The sequence below is a fragment of the Nerophis lumbriciformis genome, linkage group LG39 (assembly GCF_033978685.3).
Source record: "Nerophis lumbriciformis linkage group LG39, RoL_Nlum_v2.1, whole genome shotgun sequence".
NCBI lineage: Eukaryota > Metazoa > Chordata > Actinopteri > Syngnathiformes > Syngnathidae > Nerophis > Nerophis lumbriciformis.
This window is the reverse complement of record NC_084586.2, coordinates 21,097,501-21,115,779: the sequence shown is the minus strand read 5'-3', so window position 1 is coordinate 21,115,779 and position 18,279 is coordinate 21,097,501. Positions and strand designations below refer to the sequence as shown.

The 18,279-nt window shown below is 45.6% G+C and overlaps 1 protein-coding gene across 1 annotated transcript in view; it reads left to right on the top strand.

Moving 5' to 3' along the window:
- Positions 1-2,386: 2,386 nt before the first annotated feature.
- Positions 2,387-18,279, top strand: part of cercam (cerebral endothelial cell adhesion molecule) — a 39,431-nt gene continuing 23,538 nt past the window's right edge. The window contains exons 1-7 of the mRNA XM_061931630.2: positions 2,387-2,868; positions 10,034-10,144; positions 10,224-10,341; positions 14,785-14,919; positions 15,782-15,986; positions 16,058-16,177; positions 18,158-18,234. Of these exons, the coding sequence (XP_061787614.1) occupies positions 2,657-2,868; positions 10,034-10,144; positions 10,224-10,341; positions 14,785-14,919; positions 15,782-15,986; positions 16,058-16,177; positions 18,158-18,234 (978 nt within the window). The 5' untranslated portion in view covers positions 2,387-2,656. The remainder of the gene's footprint in view (positions 2,869-10,033; positions 10,145-10,223; positions 10,342-14,784; positions 14,920-15,781; positions 15,987-16,057; positions 16,178-18,157; positions 18,235-18,279) is intronic.

Below are 18,279 nucleotides of genomic sequence, written 5' to 3'. Positions count from 1 at the left end.
AGTACATATTAGTACTGTAGTAATACTGATATTAGTACTTTAATAATACTAATATTACTAGTACATATTAGTACTGTAGTAATACTGATATTAGTACTGTAATAATACTAATATTACTAGTACATATAAGTACTGTAGTAATACTGATAATAGAACTGTAATAATACTAATATTACTAGTACATATTAGTACTGCAGTAATACTAATATTACTAGTATATATTAGTACTGTAGTAATACTGATATTAGTACTGTAATAATACTAATATTACTAGTATATATTAGTACTGTAGTAATACTGATATTAGTACTTTAATAATACTAATATTACTAGTACATATTAGTACTGTAGTAATACTGATATTAGTACTGTAATAATACTAATATTACTAGTACATATAAGTACTGTAGTAATACTGATATTAGTACTGTAATAATACTAATATTACTAGTACATATTAGTACTGTAGTAATACTGATATTAGTACTGTAATAATACTAATTATACTAGTACATATTAGTACTGTAGTAATACTGATATTAGTACTGTAATAATACTAATATTACTAGTACATATTAGTACTGTAGTAATACTGATATTAGTACTGTAATAATACTAATATTACTAGTACATATAAGTACTGTAGTAATACTGATATTAGTACTGTAATAATACTAATATCAGTACTGTATTAATACAAATATTACTAGTACATATTAGTACTGTAATATAACTAATAATAGTACTGTAATAATACTAATATTAGTATTACAGTACTAATATTAGTACTGTAATAATACTAATATTACTAGTACATATTAGTACTGTAATATAACTAATTGTAGTACTGTAATAATGCTAATATTAGTACTGTAATCATAGTAATATTAGTACTGTATTTAATACAGTACTAATATTACTATGATTACAGTATTAATACTAATATTAATACAGTGTATTAATACTAATATTACTAGTACATATTAGTACTGTAATATAACTAATTGTAGTAGTGTAATAATGCTAATATTAGTACTGTAATAATATTAATATTAGTACTGTAATAATACTAATAATATTACTGTAATAATTGTAATATTAGTACTGTAATAATGCTAATATTAGTAGTGTAGTAATAGTAATATTAGTAGTGTAATACTAGTGATATTAGTAGTGTAATACTAGTAATGTTAGTAGTGTAATACTAGTAATATTAGTAGTGTAATACTAGTAATGTTAGTTGTGTAATATTAGTAGTGTAATACTAGTGATATTAGTAGTGTAATACTAGTAATGTTAGTAGTGTAATACTAGTAATATTAGTAGTGTAATACTAGTAATGTTAGTAGTGTAATACTAGTAATATTAGTAGTGTAATACTAGTGATATTAGTAGTGTAATACTAGTAATGTTAGTTGTGTAATATTAGTAGTGTAATACTAGTGATATTAGTAGTGTAATACTAGTAATATTAGTAGTGTAATACTAGTAATGTTAGTTGTGTAATATTAGTAGTGTAATACTAGTAATATTAGTAGTGTAATACTAGTAATATTAGTAGTGTAATACTAGTAATGTTAGTAGTGTAATACTAGTAATATTAGTAGTGTAATACTAGTAATGTTAGTTGTGTAATATTAGTAGTGTAATACTAGTGATATTAGTAGTGTAATACTAGTGATATTAGTAGTGTAATACTAGTAATGTTAGTTGTGTAATATTAGTAGTGTAATACTAGTGATATTAGTAGTGTAATACTAGTAATATTAGTAGTGTAATACTAGTAATATTAGTAGTGTAATACTAGTAATATTAGTAGTGTAATACTAGTGATATTAGTAGTGTAATACTAGTAATATTAGTAGTGTAATACTAGTAATATTAGTAGTGTAATACTAGTGATATTAGTAGTGTAATACTAGTAATATTAGTAGTGTAATACTAGTAATATTAGTAGTGTAATACTAGTAATATTAGTAGTGTAATACTAGTGATATTAGTAGTGTAATACTAGTAATATTAGTAGTGTAATACTAGTGATATTAGTAGTGTAATACTAGTAATATTAGTAGTGTAATACTAGTAATATTAGTAGTGTAATACTAGTAATAATAGTAGCAGTAGTGGGGGCTTGAAGTTGGTCAAACAGCGCCTCGCAGTGGTGAAAATGTGCAAGTGCCGCCTTGCTGAGCGACGACGTCACCATAAAAACTTCTTCATCCCCCCCCCCCCCCCCCCCCCCCACACACTTTTTTTCACCGCATTCTTTCACTTTTGTTGTTGCAATACTTTCTATTTATTGACTATTTATGTTTGCGATGCATGACAACTTTCCTGGCCGGACGTGTTGGCTGCATGAGCGGAAGTTGTAAGCTGAGAAGGAAAAAATGTCCAAGGAAGAAAAAAAGGGGGCTGGAGAATTTGGAAAAAGTTCTTTTTATGTTGGACTTCTGACGCCTCCTGCACATTTTTTTGGAGTTACAAGTTGAACTTGTTTGAATGTTGGACTTCTGGATGTTGGACTTGTGAAAAAAAGTTGTGTTGAAAAGTTGTAGTTGTGTTGAAAAGTTGTAGTTGTGTTGAAAAGTTGTAGTTGTGAGGCGTCCTGCGGCTTGTTCGGCGTCCGCGGCAGGAGTTGTGTTCCTCCGCCACGAGGATGTTCCTCCGCCGTCACTTGGCGCTGCTCATCGCCGTCTTCCTGTCGCCGACCCGCGGCTACTTCTCCGAGGAAAGATCCCCGGAGGAGTCCAGGATGCAGCCTCCCACCGTGGTGGTCGCCGTCATCGCCAGGAACGCGGCCCACTCCTTGCCCTACTTCCTGGGGGCCCTGGAGAGGATGAACTACCCCAAAGAGCGCATCTCCGTCTGGTATGTGTTCAATACCATCAACTCAACTGCAGCGAGTACCAGGCACCTCAATGTAGTATGTGTTCAATACTATGCACTCAACTGCAGCGAGTACCAGGCACCTCAATGTAGTATGTGTTCAATACCATCAACTCAACTGCAGCGAGTACCAGGCATCTCAATGTAGTATGTGTTCAATACCATCAACTCAACTGCAGCGAGTACCAGGCACCTCAATGTAGTATGTGTTCAATACCATCAACTCAACTGCAGCGAGTACCGGGCATCTCAATGTAGTATGTGTTCAATACCATCATCTATGCACTCAACTGCAGCGAGTACCGGGCATCTCAATGTAGTATGTGTTCATTACCATCATCTATGCACTCAACTGCAGCGAGTACCGGGCATCTCAATGTAGTATGTGTTCAATACTATGCACTCAACTGCAGCGAGTACCAGGCATCTCAATGTAGTATGTGTTCAATACCATCATCTATGCACTCAACTGCAGCGAGTACCAGGCACCTCAATGTAGTATGTGTTCAATACCATCATCTATGCACTCAACTGCAGCGAGTAGCAGGCACCTCAATGTAGTATGTGTTCAATACCATCATCTATGCACTCAACTGCAGCGAGTACCAGGCATCTCAATGTAGTATGTGTTCAATACCATCATCTATGCACTCAACTGCAGCGAGTACCAGGCATCTCAATGTAGTATGTGTTCAATACCATCATCTATGCACTCAACTGCAGCGAGTACCGGGCATCTCAATGTAGTATGTGTTCATTACCATCATCTATGCACTCAACTGCAGCGAGTACCGGGCATCTCAATGTAATATGTGTTCATTACCATCATCTATGCACTCAACTGCAGCGAGTACCAGGCATCTCAATGTAGTATGTGTTCAATACCATCATCTATGCACTCAACTGCAGCGAGTACCAGGCATCTCAATGTAGTATGTGTTCATTACCATCATCTATGCACTCAACTGCAGCGAGTACCGGGCATCTCAATGTAGTATGTGTTCAATACTATGCACTCAACTGCAGCGAGTACCAGGCATCTCAATGTAGTATGTGTTCAATACCATCATCTATGCACTCAACTGCAGCGAGTACCAGGCATCTCAATGTAGTATGTGTTCAATACCATCATCTATGCACTCAACTGCAGCGAGTACCAGGCATCTCAATGTAGTATGTGTTCAATACCATCATCTATGCACTCAACTGCAGCAAGTACTGGGCATCTCAATGTAGTATGTGTTCAATACTATGCACTCAACTGCAGCGAGTACCAGGCATCTCAATGTAGTATGTGTTCAATACCATCATCTATGCACTCAACTGCAGCAAGTACTGGGCATCTCAATGTAGTATGTGTTCAATACCATCATCTATGCACTCAACTGCAGCGAGTACCAGGCACCTCAATGTAGTATGTGTTCAATACCATCATCTATGCACTCAACTGCAGCGAGTAGCAGGCATCTCAATGTAGTATGTGTTCATTAGCATCATCTATGCACTCAACTGCAGCGAGTACCGGGCATCACCCGTCAGAGTAACCTTCACGCCTCCCACTGCAAACTTGATGTTTGTTCTGCCAACCAGCAAAGCAAAGGTTGTTTCTACACGAATTTATTTGTCACACTTTGATTACTTCCAGCTGCAATAACACTCCCCGTAAGCGTAAAAGCTCAGGGCACCCCCTAAAAACGTTGTTTGTAGTGCCAACGTAGACTTGCCTCACAGCAAAGGTTGTTTTTACACTTATCTATTTGTCACACTTTGATATAGTTCCAGCGGCAATAACACTCCCCGTAAGAGTAAAAGCTCAAGGCTACCCCTACAAATTCTCTGTTTGTAGTGCCGACCTTTCAAGAAAAAGACTAGACTTGCGTCACATTGAAGTTTGTTATTATCTTTACAAAGACACAACAACATTTAGTGTCACGCTTTTGTTAGTTCCATCTACTACAACACTCCAATTATCTCCCCGTGAGAGTAACCTTCACGCCTCCCCCTACAAACTTAATGTTTGTTCTGCCAACCAGCAAAGCAAAGGTTGTTTTTACACTTATTTGTTGTCACACTTTGATTAGTTCCAGCTGCAATAACACTCCCCGTAAGAGTAAAAGCTCAAGGTTCCCCCTACAAGTTCTCTGTTTGTAGTGCCGACCTTCCAAGAAAAACTTAGACTTGAGTCGCATTGAAGTTTTTTATTACCTTTACAAAGTCACAACAACATTTAGTGTCACGCTTTTGTTAGTTCCATCTACTACAACACTCCAATTATCTCCCCGTGAGAGTAACCTTCACGCCTCCCCCTACAAACTTAATGTTTGTTCTGCCAACCAGCAAAGCAAAGGTTGTTTTTACACTTATTTGTTGTCACACTTTGATTAGTTCCAGCTGCAATAACACTCCCCGTAAGAGTAAAAGCTCAAGGCTCCCCCTACAAGTTCTCTGTTTGTAGTGCCGACCTTCCAAGAAAAACTTAGACTTGAGTCGCATTGAAGTTTTTTATTACCTTTACAAAGTCACAACAACATTTAGTGTCACGCTTTTGTTAGTTCCAGCTACTACAACACTCCAATTATCTCCCCGTGAGAGTAACCTTCACGCCTCCCCCTACAGACTTAATGTTTGTTCTGCCAACCAGCAAAGCAAAGGTTGTTTTTACACTTATTTGTTGTCACACTTTGATTAGTTCCAGCTGCAATAACACTCCCCGTAAGAGTAAAATCTCAAGGTTCCCCCTACAATTTCTCTGTTTGTAGTGCCGACCTTCCAAGAAAAACTTCGACTTGAGTCGCATTTAAGTTTTTTATTACCTTTACAAAGTCACAACAACATTTAGTGTCACGCTTTTGTTAGTTCCAGCTACTACAACACTCCAATTATCTCCCCGTGAGAGTAACCTTCACGCCTCCCCCTACAGACTTAATGTTTGTTCTGCCAACCAGCAAAGCAAAGGTTGTTTTTACACTTATTTGTTGTCACACTTTGATTAGTTCCAGCTGCAATAACACTCCCCGTAAGAGTAAAAGCTCAAGGTTCCCCCTACAATTTCTCTGTTTGTAGTGCCGACCTTCCACGAAAAACTTAGACTTGAGTCGCATTGAAGTTTGTTATTATCTTTACAAAGACACAACAACATTTAGTGTCACGCTTTTGTTAGTTCCATCTACTACAACACTCCAATTATCTCCCCGTGAGAGTAACCTTCACGCCTCCCCCTACAAACTTAATGTTTGTTCCGCCAACCAGCAAAGCAAAGGTTGTTTTTACACTTATTTGTTGTCACACTTTGATTAGTTCCAGCTGCAATAACACTCCCCGTAAGAGTAAAAGCTCAAGGTTCCCCCTACAAGTTCTCTGTTTGTAGTGCCGACCTTCCAAGAAAAACTTAGACTTGAGTCGCATTGAAGTTTTTTATTACCTTTACAAAGTCACAACAACATTTAGTGTCACGCTTTTGTTAGTTCCAGCTACTACAACACTGCAATTCTCTCCCAGTGAAAGTAACGTTCACGCCTCTCCCTACAAACTTAATGTTTGTTCTGCCAACCAGCAAAGCAAAGGTTGTTTTTACACTTATTTGTTGTCACACTTTGATTAGTTCCAGCTGCAATAACACTCCCCGTAAGAGTAAAAGCTCAAGGTTCCCCCTACAAGTTCTCTGTTTGTAGTGCCGACCTAAACTTGCCTCACAGCAAAGGTTGTTTTTACCTTTACACCCCTATTTGTTGTCACACTTTGATTAGTTCCAGCTGCAAGAACACTCCCCGTAAGAGTAAAAGCTCAAGGCTCCCCCTACAAGTTCTCTGTTTGTAGTGCCGACCTTCCAAGAAAAACTTAGACTTGAGTCACATTGAAGTTTTTTATTACCTTTACAAAGTCACAACAACATTTAGTGTCACGCTTTTGTTAGTTCCAGCTACTACAACACTGCAATTCTCTCCCAGTGAAAGTAACGTTCACGCCTCCCCCTACAAACTTAATGTTTGTTCTGCCAACCAGCAAAGCAAAGGTTGTTTTTACACTTATTTGTTGTCACACTTTGATTAGTTCCAGCTGCAATAACACTCCCCGTAAGAGTAAAAGCTCAAGGTTCCCCCTACAAGTTCTCTGTTTGTAGTGCCGACCTAAACTTGCCTCACAGCAAAGGTTGTTTTTACCTTTACACCCCTATTTGTTGTCACACTTTGATTAGTTCCAGCTGCAAGAACACTCCCCGTAAGAGTAAAAGCTCAAGGCTCCCCCTACAAGTTCTCTGTTTGTAGTGCCGACCTTCCAAGAAAAACCTAGCCTTGTGTCACATTGAAGTTTGTTATTACCATTACAAACTCACAACAACATTTAGTGTCACACGTTTGTTAGTTCCATCTACTACAACACTCCAGTTCTCTCCCTGTAAGAGTAAAGCTCACGCCTCCCTCTACAAACTGTGCTTTTGGTGTCAACCTTTCGAAAACACCTAGGCTTGCCTCACAGTGAAGATTTTTACCTTTACAAACTCACAACAGCATTTAGTGTCACACTTTGATTCGTTCCAGCTGATACAACACTCCCTCTACGAGTAAAAAGCTCACAGTTTGCCCTACAAACAAGTTTGAAGTGTTAACTTTCCAAAAAAACAACTAAACTTGCATCACAGCGAAGTTTGTTATTACCTTAACAAACTCACAACATTTGTTGTCACACTTTGATTAGTTTTCCGCTGCAATAACACTCCCTGTAAGAGTGAAGCTCACAGCTCCCCTGACAAATTCTGTTTGTAGTGTCAACCTTCCAAAAAAAAAACTAAACTTGCAAAGGTTGTTATTACCTTTACAAAGTCACAACATTCGTTGTCACACTTTGATTAGTTCCAGCTGCTATAACACTCCCAAGTCTTTCCCTGCAAGAGTAAAGCTCACGCCTTCTCCTACAAACTCTGTTTGTGGTGTCCACCTTCCAAAGAAATCTAACCTGGCGTCACAGTGAATTACCTTTGTAAACTCTGTCCTTCCTCTCAACCTTTGTTGTCACACTTTAATTAGTTCCAGCTGCAATACCACTCCACATCTCTCCCCGTAAGCGTAAAGCTCACACCTCGTGGCCTCCCCCTCCCTACAAACTCTGTAGTATATACCTTAAAAAAAAAACTAAACGTGCATCACAGTGTAGGTTGTTTTTACCGTTGCAAACTCACATTTGATGACACACTTTGCTTAGTTCCCGCTGCAATAACACTCCCTGTTAAAGTAAAGCTCACGGCTCCCCCCTACAAACTCTGTTTGTTTTTACCTTTGCAAACTCATGCCTTCCTCTCAACATTTGTTGCCACACTTTGGATTAGTTCCAGCTGCAATAACACTCCATGTTTATCTTTAATTACCCTTACATATGCCGTGAAGTAGTTCCAGCTGCAAAAACACTCCTTGAAAAGAGTCCACCAGAAGTTGCTCACTGAATTTTCTGTTTCTATACGACTCATTCAGCGTGTATGCCGTCCACCTTCACGTACGTCTTCTCTCAACATTTGCAATACAGCCGAATTAGTTCCAGCTGCAATAGCACTGCTTGAGGAGAAACCACCAGAGGTTTATCACTAAGTTTACTGTTTTAAAATGACTCATTCAGAGTGCATGCCGCCCGCCTTCACGTACGCCTTCACTGCAATAAAAGTGAATTAGTTCCAGCTGTGATAACACTCCACGAACAGAGACCACCAGAAGTTGCTCACCTTGTTTCCTGTTTCTATACGAGATTCATTCAGAATGCATGCCGCCCACATTCACGTACGCCTTCTCTCGACATTTGCAATACAGACAAATTAGGTCCAGCTGCAATAGCACTGCTTGAGGAGAGACCACCAGAGGTTTATAACTAAGTTTACTGCATTTATACGACTCATTCAGAGTGCATGCCGCCCGCCCGCCTTCACGTACGCCTTCTCTCAAAATTTGCAATAAAAGTGAATTAGTTCCAGCTGCGATAGCACTCCATGAACAGAGACCACCAGAAGTTGCTTACCTTGTTTCCTGTTTCTATACAACTTATTCAGAGTGCATACCGCCCGCCCCTTCACGTACGCCTTCTTCTAACATTTGCAATAAAAGTGAATTTGTTCCAGCTGTGATAACACTCCATGAACAGAGACCACCAGAAGTTGCTCACCTTGTTTTCTGTTTTTATACGACTTATCCAAAGTGCATGTCGCCTGTCTTCACATACGCCTTCGCTCAACAGTTGCAATAAAAGTGAATTAGTTCCAGCCGCAGTTGCACTCCTTTCAGAGAGACTACCAGAAGTTGCCCACTGAGTTTCCTATTTCTATACGAGACTGATTTAGAATGCATTCCGCCCACCTTCACGTACGCCTTCTCTCAACATTTGCAATAAAAGTGAATTAGTTCCAGCTGCGATAGCACTCCATGAACAGAGACCACCAGAAGTTGCTTACCTTGTTTCCTGTTTCTATACAACTTATTCAGAGTGCATACCGCCCGCCTTCACGTACGCCTTCTTCTAACATTTGCAATAAAAGTGAATTTGTTCCAGCTGTTATAACACTCCATGAACAGAGACCACCAGAAGTTGCTCACCTTGTTTTCTGTTTTTATACGACTTATCCAAAGTGCATGTCGCCTGTCTTCACATACGCCTTCGCTCAACAGTTGCAATAAAAGTGAATTAGTTCCAGCCGCAGTAGCACTCCTTTCAGAGAGACTACCAGAAGTTGCCCACTGAGTTTCCTATTTCTATACGAGACTGATTTAGAATGCATTCCGCCCACCTTCACGTACGCCTTCTCTCAACATTTGCAATAAAAGTGAATTAGTTCCAGCTGCGATAATACTCCATGAACAGAGACTACTAGAAGTTGCTCACCTTTTTTCCTTTTTCCATACGACTCATCTATGGTGCATCCCGACCGCCTTCACATACGCCTTCTCTTATAATTTGCAATAAAAGCGAATTAGTTCCAGCTGCAATAAAATTCCACGGACAGAGACCACCAGAAGTTGCTCACTTTGTTTCCTGTTTCCATACGACTCACCAAGATTGTATGTCGAACTCCTTCTCTCAACATTTGCAACGAAAGCAAATTAGTTCCAGCCGCAATAACACTGCTAGAAGAGAGCGCCCACCAGAAGTTGACTGTGTGTGTGTCCCCCAGGGCAGCCACAGATCACAATGCCGACAACACCACAGCCGTGCTGAAGGAGTGGCTGACGGTCATGCAGAAGTTCTACCACTACGTTGAATGGAGACCCTCGGAGAGACCCGTGTAAGAACCTTGGTCTTCACCCTCAGGTGAACTCCACCTTCAGGTGACCTCCACCTGACGCTGTCCCCCACACCTGCAGGTCCTACGCAGGAGAGCTGGGGCCAAAGCACTGGCCCAACAGTCGCTACGAGTACGTGATGAAGCTCAAGCAGGCGGCGCTCAACTTTGCCAGGAAGCGCTGGGCCGACTACATCCTGGTACGTCACCTTTCTCTTCTGGGCTTTTAGGGCCGACTACATCCTGGTACGTCACCCTTCTCTTCTGGGCTTTTAGGGCCGACTACATCCTGGTACGTCACCCTTCTCTTCTGGGCTTTTAGGGCCGACTACATCCTGGTACGTCACCCTTCTCTTCTGGGCTTTTAGGGCCGACTACATCCTGGTACGTCACCTTTCTCTTCTGGGATTTTAGGGCCGACTACATCCTGGTACGTCACCCTTCTCTTCTGGGCTTTTAGGGACGACGACATCCTGGTACGTCACCCTTCTCTTCTGGGCTTTTAGGGCCGACTACATCCTGGTACGTCACCCTTCTCTTCTGGGCTTTTAGGGCCGACTACATCCTGGTACGTCACCTTTCTCTTCTGGGATTTTAGGGCCGACTACATCCTGGTACGTCACCCTTCTCTTCTGGGCTTTTAGGGCCGACTACATCCTGGTACGTCACCCTTCTCTTCTGGGCTTTTAGGGCCGACTACATCCTGGTACGTCACCTTTCTCTTCTGGGCTTTTAGGGCCGACTACATCCTGGTACGTCACCCTTCTCTTCTGGGCTTTTAGGGCCGACTACATACTGGTACGTCACCTTTCTCTTCTGGGCTTTTAGGGCCGACTACATCCTGGTACGTCACCCTTCTCTTCTGGGCTTTTAGGGCCGACTACATCCTGGTACGTCACCCTTCTCTTCTGGGCTTTTAGGGCCGACTACATCCTGGTACGTCACCTTTCTCTTCTGGGATTTTAGGGCCGACTACATCCTGGTACGTCACCCTTCTCTTCTGGGCTTTTAGGGACGACGACATCCTGGTACGTCACCCTTCTCTTCTGGGCTTTTAGGGCCGACTACATCCTGGTACGTCACCCTTCTCTTCTGGGCTTTTAGGGCCGACGACATCCTGGTACGTCACCCTTCTCTTCTGGGCTTTTAGGGCCGCCGACGTCCTGGTACGTCACCCTTCTCTTCTGGGCTTTTATGGCCGACTACATCCTGGTATGACACCCTTCTCTTCTGGGCTTTTAGGGCCGACTACATCCTGGTACGTCACCCTTCTCTTCTGGGCTTTTAGGGCCGACTACATCCTGGTACGTCACCCTTCTCTTCTGGGCTTTTAGGGCCGACTACATCCTGGTACGTCACCTTTCTCTTCTGGGATTTTAGGGCCGACTACATCCTGGTACGTCACTTTTCTCTTCTGGGATTTTAGGGCCGACTACATCCTGGTACGTCACCCTTCTCTTCTGGGCTTTTAGGGACGACGACATCCTGGTACGTCACCCTTCTCTTCTGGGCTTTTAGGGCCGACTACATCCTGGTACGTCACCCTTCTCTTCTGGGCTTTTAGGGCCGACGACATCCTGGTACGTCACCCTTCTCTTCTGGGCTTTTAGGGCCGACGACGTCCTGGTACGTCACCTTTCTCTTCTGGGCTTTTAGGGCCGACTATGTCCTGGTACGTCACCCTTCTCTTCTGGGCTTTTAGGGCCGACTACATCCTGGTACGACACCCTTCTCTTCTGGGCTTTTAGGGCCGACTACATCCTGGTACGTCACCCTTCTCTTCTGGGCTTTTAATGCCGACTACGTCCTGGTACGTCACCCTTCTCTTCTGGGCTTTTAGGGCCGACTACGTCCTGGTACGACACCTTTCTCTTCTGGGCTTTTAGGGCCGACTACATCCTGGTACGTCACCCTTCTCTTCTGGGCTTTTAGGGCCGACTACGTCCTGGTACGTCACCTTTCTCTTCTGGGCTTTTAGGGCCGACTACATCCTGGTACGTCACCCTTCTCTTCTGGGCTTTTAGGGCCGACTACATCCTGGTACGTCACCCTTCTCTTCTGGGCTTTTAGGGCCGACGACATCCTGTCCCTCAGTGCCACAAACGCCTCCAACTGTGTGCCAATAGTTTGGCCGGCTTTCCGGATCAGTTTGTCAATCCGGTTGAAGTCCCTTCTGCTGGTGCTGCTCCCCCAACGAAGCACTACAAAGTACAGGGCACTGGCCACAACAGACTGATAAAAGATCTTGCTGCACACATTAAAGGACCTAAGCTTCCTCAGGAAAAAGATTCTGTTCATGTCCTTCTTGTAAACAGCTTTGCTGTTGTCCTTCCAGTCCAGTCTGCTGTCCAAGTGGACTCCCAGGTACTTGTACTGCCCCACTAGTGCCACCTCCCGGCCCTGAATCTTGATGGGCTCCACTGAGGTCATTCTCTTCTTGAAGTCCATGACCAGCTCCTTGGTCTTGTCCACATTAAGGAGCGTATGGTTGGCCTGAGACCACTCCACAAAGTCAGCGATCAGTGTCCTGTACTTGATGAAGCTCAAGCAGGCGGCGCTCAACTTTGCCAGGAAGTGCTGGGCCGACTACGTCCTGGTACGTCACCCTTCTCTTCTGGGCTTTTAGGGCCGACTACGTCCTGGTACGTCACCTTTCTCTTCTGGGATTTTAGGGCCGACTACATCCTGGTACGTCACCCTTCTCTTCTGGGCTTTTAGGGCCGACGACATCCTGGTACGTCACCCTTCTCTTCTGGGCTTTTAGGGCCGACTACGTCCTGGTACGTCACCCTTCTCTTCTGGGCTTTTAGGGCCGACGACGTCCTGGTACGTCACTTTTCTCTTCTGGGCTTTTAGGGTTGACTATGTCCTGGTACGTCACCCTTCTCTTCTGGGCTTTTAGGGCCGACTACATCCTGGTACGTCACCCTTCTCTTCTGGGCTTTTAGGGCCGACTACATCCTGGTACGTCACCCTTCTCTTCTGGGCTTTTAGGGCCGACTACATCCTGGTATGTCACCTTTCTCTTCTGGGATTTTAGGGCCGACTACATCCTGGTACGTCACCCTTCTCTTCTGGGCTTTTAGGGCCGACGACATCCTGGTACGTCACCCTTCTCTTCTGGGCTTTTAGGGCCGACTACGTCCTGGTACGTCACCCTTCTCTTCTGGGCTTTTAGGGCCGACTACGTCCTGGTACGTCACCCTTCTCTTCTGGGCTTTTAGGGCCGACTACGTCCTGGTACGTCACCCTTCTCTTCAGGGCTTTTAGGGCCGACTACGTCCTGGTACGTCACCCTTCTCTTCTGGGCTTTTAGGGCCGACGACGTCCTGGTACGTCACCTTTCTCTTCTGGGCTTTTAGGGCCGACTATGTCCTGGTACGTCACCCTTCTCTTCTGGGCTTTTAGGGCCGACGACATCCTGTCCCTTAGTGACACAAACGCCTTCAACTGTGTGCCAATAGTTTGGCCGGCTTTCCGGATCAGTTTGTCAATCCGGTTGAAGTCCCTTCTGCTGGTGCTGCTCCCCCAACAAAGCACTACAAAGTACAGGGCACTGGCCACAACAGACTGATAAAAGATCTTGCTGCACACATTAAAGGACCTAAGCTTCCTCAGGAAAAAGATTCTGTTCATGTCCTTCTTGTAAACAGCTTTGCTGTTGTCCTTCCAGTCCAGTCTGCTGTCCAAGTGGACTCCCAGGTACTTGTACTGCCCCACTAGTGCCACCTCCCGGCCCTGAATCTTGATGGGCTCCACTGAGGTCATTCTCTTCTTGAAGTCCATTACCAGCTCCTTGGTCTTGTCCACATTAAGGAGCGTATGGTTGGCCTGAGACCACTCCACAAAGTCAGCGATCAGTGTCCTGTACTCCAATTCCTGTCCCTCTCCGATACACCCGACCACAGCAGAGTCGTCAGAGTATTTCTGCAGGTAGCAGGACCTGGAACTATACTGGAAGTCTGAGGTGTACAGGGTGAACAGGAAAGGAGACAGGACTGTGGAGCACCTACACCACTGAGCACAGTATCTGACAGGACCTGGAACTGTACTGGAAGTCTGAGGTGTACAGGGTGAACAGGAAAGTAGACAGGACTGTGGAGTACATACACCACTGAGCACAGTATCTGACAGGACCTGGAACTGTACTGGAAGTCTGAGGTGTATAGGGTGAACAGGAAAGGTGACAGGACTGTGGAGCACCTACACCACTGAGCACAGTATCTGACAGGCAGCTCCCCAGTCAGACAAGTCATCAGTGATCCAGGAGACAATGGAAAAATGACAAATGACATGGCAAGCCACACTGAATGAAGGAAAATTGTTTATTTTTAGATTCAACATTTTGATTGTTTACTTTTTGTTTTCATTATTTGTATTTAACACTTATGAGTAATGCCAGAATAGGCTCCAGCGACCCCAAAAGGGACAAGCGGTAGAAAATGGATGGATGGATGGAGTAATGCTAGAACTCCCATGATGAAAAGAAAATGGTAGAGTCCTTATGTTATTCTCTGTGCACCAGGAAGTAGTCACCTTCCAAGTGTTTGATGTCCGTGTTGACGTCTGTCGTGTCAATAATTGCTGCTTGCAGAAAGCTGGCACAAGTTTTGAAGCTGGTGGTCTTGGTGTTTGTCTTCCAGTACGCAGACGCTGACAACATCCTGACCAACCCCGACACCCTCAACCTGCTCGTAGCCGAGAACAAGTCCATCACAGCACCCATGTTGGACTCTCAGGGCGCTTACTCCAACTACTGGTGTGGCATAACCCCACAGGTGAGTCACCAGAAGGTGTCTTTCTGTCCTTCTTCAGGGTTATTACAGGAGGACGGACCTAAGGTGTCCTTCTTCAGGGTTATTACAGGAGGACGAACCTAAGGTGTCCTTCTTCAGGGTTATTACAGGAGGACGGACCTAAGGTGTCCTTCAGGGTTATTACAGGAGGACGGACCTAAGGTGTCCTTCAGGGTTATTACAGGAGGACGGACCTAAGGTGTCCTTCTTCAGGGTTATTACAGGAGGACGGACCTAAGGTGTCCTTCAGGGTTATTACAGGAGGACGGACCTAAGGTGTCCTTCTTCAGGGTTATTACAGGAGGACGGACCTAAGGTGTCCTTCTTCAGGGTTATTACAGGAGGCCGGACCTAAGGTGTCCTTCTTCAGGGTTATTACAGGAGGACGGACCTAAGGTGTCCTTCTTCAGGGTTATTACAGGAGGACGGACCTAAGGTGTCCTTCTTCAGGGTTATTACAGGAAGACGGACCTAAGGTGTCCTTCTTCAGGGTTATTACAGGAGGACGGACCTAAGGTGTCCTTCTTCAGGGTTATTACAGGAGGACGGACCTAAGGTGTCCTTCTTCAGGGTTATTACAGGAGGACGGACCTAAGGTGTCCTTCTTCAGGGTTATTACAGGAGGACGGACCTAAGGTGTCCTTCTTCAGGGTTATTACAGGAGGACGGACCTAAGGTGTGCTTCAGGGTTATTACAGGAGGACGGACCTAAGGTGTCCTTCAGGGTTATTACAGGAGGACGGACCTAAGGTGTCCTTCTTCAGGGTTATTACAGGAGGACGGACCTAAGGTGTCCTTCTTCAGGGTTATTACAGGAGGACGGACCTAAGGTGTCCTTCTTCAGGGTTATTACAGGAGGACGGCGGAGTATTTCCCCACCCGCCACCGCCAGCGCCTGGGCTGCCTCCCCGTGCCCATGGTGCACTCCACCATGCTGCTGGACTTGAGGAAGGAGGGCATGAAGAAGCTGGCCTTCTACCCGCCTCACAAGGAGTACTCCTGGCCCTACGACGACATCATCGTCTTCGCCTTCTCCTGCCGCGCCGCAGGTGGGTGTCGGCGCCGCACCTTTTGGCGCACCTTAAAGCAAGTAGTGTGATTCCCTTCCGTTGTTTTGCAGCCGTCCAGATGTTCCTGTGCAACAAGGAGCGCTACGGCTACCTCAACGTGCCCGCTAAACCTCAGCACACGCTGGAGGACGACCGCCTCAACTTTGTACACCTGCACCTGGACTCCCTGAGTAAGACATGACATATTCATACTCCCGGGCCTTACTGTACACCTGCACCTGGACTCCCTGAGTAAGAATGTCTAGATTTACAGTAGGTGACATGATGTATTCTCCTCTCTGAGCTGCCACCTTACCGTGGTAGAGGAGTTTGCGTGTCCCAATGATCCTAGGAGCTATGTTGTCCGGGGGTTTCTCCCAAGGCAAACTGGTCCTAGGTGAGGGATCAGACAAAGAGCAGCTCGAAGACCTAGATGAAGAACACAAACCAAGGACCCAGATTTCCCTCGCCCGGACGCGGGTTACCGGGGCCCCCCTCTGGAGCCAGGCCCGGAGGTGGGGCACGATGGCGAGCGCCTGGTGGCCGGGCCTGTCCCCATGGGGCCCGGCCGGGCACAGCCCGAAGAGGCAACGTGGGTCCCCCCTCCAATGGGCTCACCACCCATAGCAGGGGCCATAGAGGTCGGGTGCAGTGTGAGCTGGGCGGAAGCCGAGGGCAGGGCACTTGGCGGTCCAATCCTCGGCTACATAAGCTGGCTCTTGGGACGTGGAACGTCACTTCGCTGGGGGGGAAGGAGCCTGAGCTAGTGCGTGAGGTGGAGAAGTTCCGGCTAGATATAGTCGGACTCACTTCGACGCACAGCAAGGGATAGTCGAACCTCGGATTCAGGAGGAACAGTGTGGTTTTCGTCCTGGTCGTGGAACTGTGGACCAGCTCTATACTCTCGGCAGGGTCCTTGAGGGTGCATGGGAGTTTGCCCAACCAGTCTACATGTGCTTTGTGGACTTGGAGAAGGCATTCGACCGTGTACCCCGGGAAGTCCTGTGGGGAGTGCTCAGAGAGTATGGGGTAACGGACTGTCTTTTTGTGGCAGTTCGCTCCCTGTATAATCAGTGTCAGAGCTTGGTCCGCATTGCCGGCAGTAAGTCGGACACGTTTCCAGTGAGGGTTGGACTCCGCCAAGGCTGCCCTTTGTCACCGATTCTGTTCATAACCTTTATGGACAGAATTTCTAGGCGCAGTCAGGGCTTTGAGGGGATCTGGTTTGGTGGCTGCAGGATTAGGTCACTGCTATTTGCAGATGATGTGGTCCTGATGGCTTCCTCCGGCCAAGATCTTCAGCTCTCACTGGATCGGTTCGCAGCCGAGTGTGAAGCGACTGGGATGGGAATCAGCACCTCCAAGTCCGAGTCCATGGTTCTCTCCCGGAAAAGGGTGGCGTGCCATCTCCGGGTTGGGGAGGAGATCTTTCCCCAAGTGGAGGAGTTCAAGTACCTGGGAGTCTTGTTCACGAGTGAGGGAAGAGTGGATCGTGAGATCGACAGGCGGATCGGTGCGGCGTCTTCAGTAATGCGGACGCTGTATCGATCCGTTGTGGTGAAGAAGGAGCTGAGCCGGAAGGCAAAGCTCTCGATTTACCGGTCGATCTACGTTCCCATCCTCACCTATGGTCATGAGCTTTGGGTCATGACCGAAAGGACAAGATCACGGGTACAAGCGGCCGAAATGAGTTTCCTCCGCCGAGTGGCGGGGCTCTCCCTGAGAGATAGGGTGAGAAGCTCTGTCATTCGGGGGGAGCTCAAAGTAAAGCCGCTGCTCCTCCACATGGAGAGGAGCCAGATGAGGTGGTTCGGGCATCTGGTCAGGATGCCACCCAAACGCCTCCCTAGGAAGGTGTTTCGGGCACGTCCGACCGGTAGGAGGCCACGGGGAAGACCCAGGACACGCTGGGAAGACTATCTCTCCCGGCTGGCCTGGGAACGCCTCGGGATCCCCCGGGAGGAGCTGGACGAAGTGGCTGGGGAGAGGGAAGTCTGGGCTTCCCTGCTTAAGCTGCTGCCCCCGCGACCCGACCTCGGATAAGCGGAAGAAGATGGATGGATGGATGGACATGATGTATTCATAGTCCTATATAATAGTCCCTGAGTAAGAATGTCTAGATATACAGTAGGTGACAAGATATATTCATAGTCTTACTGTACATCCAACAGTCGACGGTCCTCCCATGAAGCCTTCACGCTACGTCCACGTGTCCCCCAAGCACCGAGACCTGATGGGCTTTGACGAGGTCAGCACATTTCTAACAATAGTAATAATAATAATAATAATAATA